Source organism: Haliaeetus leucocephalus, unplaced genomic scaffold, assembly GCF_000737465.1.
Source record: "Haliaeetus leucocephalus isolate CR32 unplaced genomic scaffold, Haliaeetus_leucocephalus-4.0 Scaffold473, whole genome shotgun sequence".
NCBI classification, from domain to species: Eukaryota; Metazoa; Chordata; class Aves; order Accipitriformes; family Accipitridae; genus Haliaeetus; species Haliaeetus leucocephalus.
In genome coordinates, this window is record NW_010972909.1 from 649746 (window position 1) to 655352 (window position 5607).

The 5607-nt window shown below is 37.7% G+C and overlaps 1 protein-coding gene across 2 annotated transcripts in view; it reads left to right on the forward strand.

Annotated features, from left to right (window-relative positions):
- Positions 1-5607, forward strand: part of NUP50 (nucleoporin 50kDa) — a 16586-nt gene that overhangs the window by 185 nt on the left and 10794 nt on the right. For both annotated transcript variants that reach the window (XR_774859.1, XM_010575275.1), the window contains exons 2-3: positions 1575-1653; positions 2811-2894. Coding sequence is in view for 1 of the 2 variants with exons in the window: in XM_010575275.1 (XP_010573577.1) it covers positions 1585-1653; positions 2811-2894 (153 nt within the window). In the remaining variant the exon portion in view is untranslated. The remainder of the gene's footprint in view (positions 1-1574; positions 1654-2810; positions 2895-5607) is intronic.

Below are 5607 nucleotides of genomic sequence, written 5' to 3' on the forward strand. Positions count from 1 at the left end.
TATTTTGATTTTCTGTGGAATCCAGGGGTGTAATTCTAGGTTTTGCTAGCCTCTGAGCTCTGGCTGCTGCCAAAGACATGCAGTCTTGTCTTCCTCTGGTTGCAAGTGTTTGTATACCCTTGTGGGAAACTGTACTGGGGAGCCAATATAACTTTAAAATAAGTAGCTGTAATTATTTTTATTTGTTTTGTCAATGGGTTAGATTTAAATAGTTCCCTAGTCTGCCGAGAATCAAGCAGGGCATGGTAGGACCTCTGCTTTCAGGATGGTGTGGATTAGGGCATTTGAAAGTGTTTACACAAAACAATCTTTTGTCACTGTACTTCCAAAAGATCCTAATAACTTGACCTTATTTGTGAAGTGTCAGACCAAAATTCATGACTTTGACATGTGATCTCTGTAAGACTGCTGTGCAGCTGGATTTACTGCTCTGTTTAAAAATACTTCATCCGCTAAACAAGATGTTCTGTAACCATGTATTGTTCCCGTTTTCGGCTCTGAAATTCAACTATTTGTGGATTATTATTTTTTTTTTTCAATCTGGCCAGGTCATAATCGCAAACCTAAGAGGGTTTTTTTGAAGAGTTTTAATTTCTCTGCTCACTTGAGACTTAAATTGCTACAAAAATACATCTTTTCTTTGAAAAGTTTTCATATTTAGTGTCAGATGATATAATTAGTAAAAAAATTTTTTAATATAAAATCTGAGTAATGTGATTGCTTGCCAAGTTTTTTGGATACAAAATATCATAGCTGCATTCATTCTTTGTTTTTGCACAGCTGATAAGTTGTACTTTAGTAAAATGGAAATCAGAACTGTTACAGACATTCGTTCTCCAAAGTTGATTTCTCTTTACATTGCAGAGAACTCGCAAAATGATGATTGGCTGCTTACAGTAATTGCTTTAAAATCCATGATATGCTTTATGTGTCCTTTGGAGGAAAAAGAATATGATTTATATGTAATAGAATTTTTCAGATTTCTAATTGGTAATATTCTGCTGATCTTGGTTTTTGTAGGAGAGCTTTGTCTTCATTCTTACCCAAGCTTTCTGTCCAGTTGCTTCAGTAGGTCCTCATCGGTGTTTATTTTAGGTACTATAAAGCAATTTAGTTTTCTCTTGCTGCTTACATGGGTATCCTGAGGCAAGATGGAGTGGAATATGGAATGTTTTAACCAGATCTTTCTTCCATGTTTTCAGTTTTTGCAGCCCTTCAGAGTAAGTGGTGAGCAGGTATATGGGTTATGGGACTGAAAGGAATTTCTCTAGCAGCATTGCTGCTAAAGAAAACTTACCCATAATTAAACTGCACGATTCCATAGTTGCTTAAATTTAAGATCAAATATGGCTTATCACCACAACTTTAATCCCAAGTGCTGTTGATTAACAGCTGTTGTGGCAGCAACAGAAACACACTTCATTTTCAACTGTCATTCCAGTTTTGACCTACTTCTATATTAACTCTGGTTCCCATTATTTGTTCTAAGTAATACAAATGGAAGATGACTGTTGCTTAGAAGTGAATTTCTGTGCAATTGATTCTATGCTTTTTCTTTTTTTTTCCCCACACAGGTGTGGAAAAATGGCAAAGAGAATTGCAGAGAAGGAACTGACTGACAGAAACTGGGATCAGGAGGATGAAGCTGAAGAGGTAAGATACACATTAGATCCTGCTCCCACCCCACCCCTGCAGGCAGTAGGGTAGTTATTTACATGTGCTATTTATCTTGTGGGTGAAATCTACAGTAAAATTGGTTGCAAGTGTAGCAATTAAAGATAATTTTTTATAAGTGATTTCTTTTCTTTTTATAAAGCGTCTAATATATGCAGACCATATGGCAAAGCAGCTTTTAACAGTTAAAATGACATCAGCAGCTCAGGGGAAAGGAACTTTACGTTTCTAAAGGGAATCCCAGGCTTGTTAAAATGCATAATGCTTTTGAACTCTTCAAATGTGTGATGGGTATTTACTGAGTTCACAAGAAAAGTGGTTTTGATTTCTTGAGATAAGTTTTCTTCATGTCTCATGTCTTTTTTTTTAAAGGTCAGTAATAGTTAATTTCAGAAATACGATAATTTGGAGCACTTAGCCGAATGTCCCTACACAGCCAGAGGAATTAAGCAAACAGTCAAATGATATGTTTCATCTGATTGTAAAAAGATATTTTCACATTTAGCGTCTTGTACTTGCTTATGGCTCATATATTATCTCTAAACAAACTGTGCTAGCTTCTGTACTGCTAAAACTATTAAATGTTAGGCCTATAAAATGTGAGAAGGAGAACTGACAGTAGACTTCCAGAAATTTGAATATAAGAAAACTTAATTTCTTCACTTATTACAGGGTAGTAATTAGTCATTAGCTGCCTTTGCTAATACTTGAACTACAGCAGACTGCAGAAGGTTGACTTACAGCATACATCTTAATATACCTTCTCCAAACTGAAAATTGTTTATAACAGTGCAATACTGACAGATTACCTTCAGCAAAGGCATCTCATGTCTTTGTTTAAAAAACAAAAATTAAAAAAAAATCCTGAATTATTGTTGTAGCAAAATTGAGATTGCATGAAGGGAAATGTAATGCAGAACAATAAAGACAAGAGGTTTGAAAGTATCAACTAATATCCAAGTAGCTGGCAAGCTAATCACAGTACTATATTTTTTTTTTTTATGTCTTCCCTTACTTGTTAGGGAGCAGTGTTATTTACATTTGTGTTCAAAAACTGATCTCAGCCATCTCTTCAGATGTGATGATTTTATGCCTTTCAAGAATTTCATTAATGAGTCTATAACTTCCTCTTAAAGGTGGGAACATTCTCAGTAGCCAGTGAAGAAGTCCTGAAGAACAGAGCTATTAAAAAAGCAAAGCGACGAAACATTGGATCAGAGGTAATGTAATCACTGAGCATTAGTCTTGTAGTTTGAGTCAGCTGCAAAATACGACATCCGTGCTCAGGTTTTTACTTATTTTGGCTTGTAATAATACCGTATAAAGCTATCGTGTAGAATGTATATGTAGCTAGTCAGCTCATACATGCAAATTAATTTTCGCTTACTGTTCCGTAGCAAGAGTAAGGCTAGAATGAAAAATGGGTAATGCTAGTACTGACTGGGTGAAGAGAGATGCGTAATTTTGAAGTATAAATGCAAAGTGTTTCAGACACGATGTCATCTACAGATGTAAAACAGCATTCGAACTGCTCCAGTTTCATTTTTTGCAGAGATGGAAGCCTGGAAATCAAAAGTTATTAGTTACCCATACTGGAGGGCTGGGGGATGTTTCAGAGGCTAAATAAGTAAAAGCCAAAATACTAAGCTGTTCTGAGAATGAAAAACTTGTCTTTTTTTAAGAATGCTGCTACTTCCCCCCACCCCTGCTGTGAAGAGCTTTAGTGCCACCTACTCTTTGCAATAACAAATTGAAAATTGAAAGGAAGTTGGCCTTTGTGACGGGTTTATTCCCTGTGAAAGTATTAACCCAGTCCAACCAAACTGTAGTGCTTTCAAAAATGCCTGACAGATGCTTTGTCATATATATCTTTCTGTGAAACATTCTTTGAACAGGGCATGTGCCATGTTTGAAATAGAACAGAAACTTTACCTATCACTCAAATTGCTTTTGGAGTGAATGGGACTAGGCATAATTAGGGGCTAGATAGTTTTCTCCTGTGCTTTTGATTTTCCTTCTGCTGTCCAAGCAATGTAAATGAGGAAGCTGTCCTATCCCCCTTTGGCGTATAGTAGTTTTAACCACAGATGTGGTAGAGAATGCAGTTAACTAAAGGATTGTACTGGGAAGAGGTGATGCAAGAAATAAACCACAACTTGAACAGGAGGGATTCGGGGGCAAATGGAATGGGAAAACCAGAACTGACTGAGAAGGGGGACCAGGTGATTGTAGCAGAAATTGTCAGGAGGCTGGGAGTCAGCTGTTGGAGATGAAAGCTGGAAGAAGAGCTAGGATAGGCTGGGCGAAGTCCAAAAAGCAGAACTCATGGCAGGACACCTCAGGCTGCATAAGAAACCAGTGAAATATTTACAAAAAGGTAAACTTGAAATTTACCGATGTTCCTAAATGGAGCGAGCAGAATGCTGCAAAGAAAAAGACTGCAGTTCAACTTGCATGTCCAGAGGGGGAGGTAGGTAGGATTGATCAAAGAGAGACAGAATAAAAATAGCTACCCAGAAATGAGAAACAGAGGACTGCACTGGAAAAGGTAAAGCACAAAGGGAAACAAAAAGAGCCTATACCCACAAGGCCAGATACTGGAATAGAACCTAAAATTGGTAAGTTTTGCTATTTCTTCAGTGGCAAAAGTAGATGAAACTCAGAAGCAATTCTCCTTTTCCTCTGATGGCTTTCCAGAGACACTGAAAGTCTACTTCCAGTAATAAGTGCTCATTACCTCAAAAGACGGTATATGTAGTACCTAAAAGTGGCAGTGCTTCTTTGTGTGTTAATCACACTATATCTTTTAAGAACATGTAAGAAACCATACCATAAAGTTATATGGTTGTAAAGATAGTGTTCAGAACTAGGGAATTGTTGTGGTTTACCCCCAGCCAGCAACTAAGCACCACTCAGCCACTTGCTCACTCCTCCCCGCTTCCAGTGGGATGGGGAGGAGAATTGGAAAAAAAAAAAAAAAAGAAAAAAAAGAAAAAAGATGAAAAGCAATGTAACAAAAAAAAAAAAAGAGAGAGAAATGTCTCTTCTTGGGGGGCAAGTGATGCACAGTGCAGTTGCTTGTCACCCGCTGACTGATGCCCGAGCAGCGATCCACCCCTCCCAGCCAGCTCCCCCCAGTTTATATACTGAGCATGACGTTCTGTGGTGTGGAATATCCCTTTGGCTAGTTCGGGTCAGCTGTCCTGGCCGTGCTCCCTCCCAGCTTCTTGTACACCTGCTTGCTGGCAGAGCATGGGAACCTGAAAAACCCTTAACTTAAGATAAGCGCTACTTAGCACCAACTAAAACATCAGTGTGTTACCAACATTGTTGTCACACTAAATCCAAAACACACTGTACCAGCCACTAAGAAGAAAATTAACCCAGCTGAAACCAGGACAGTAAGGAAAAGGCTGCAGAAAGTGTACATATTACGTTATCAAGTACAGTCTATCTTTGCTTCTTCCATCAATCACATTGGAATATTTTGGGTAAATCACTTAAACGTTACATAGGTGACTACAAAGTATGCTGTTTTGATGAGTGGCTTGAAGTGTTGGACTCTTAATTGCGGTTGTAAATGCTAAAAGTTGCTGAAAATAGGACTGAAATTATGTATTGCTATGTAATTATTTAAAGAAAACAAGATGCTATGAATGTCTAAATAGGTAGTCAAACACATCTGCTGCTCTGAACAAGTTTTATGTATCCAATTCCTAGATCTAGTTTATTTTCATACCAAACATCCGAGTCCTTTAAAAATAGTAGCAATATGTGTCATAAGGAAGCTATTAACTTGGTTTACATAGCTGACTTAATAATGTATGAAATGACACACCGAACCAGGGTAAAACAAATGGAATATCAAGTGGGGATAGGATTTTTGTGGATAACATGTATGTAACTGGTTGTCTTTTTCTGCCCCCCCCCCCA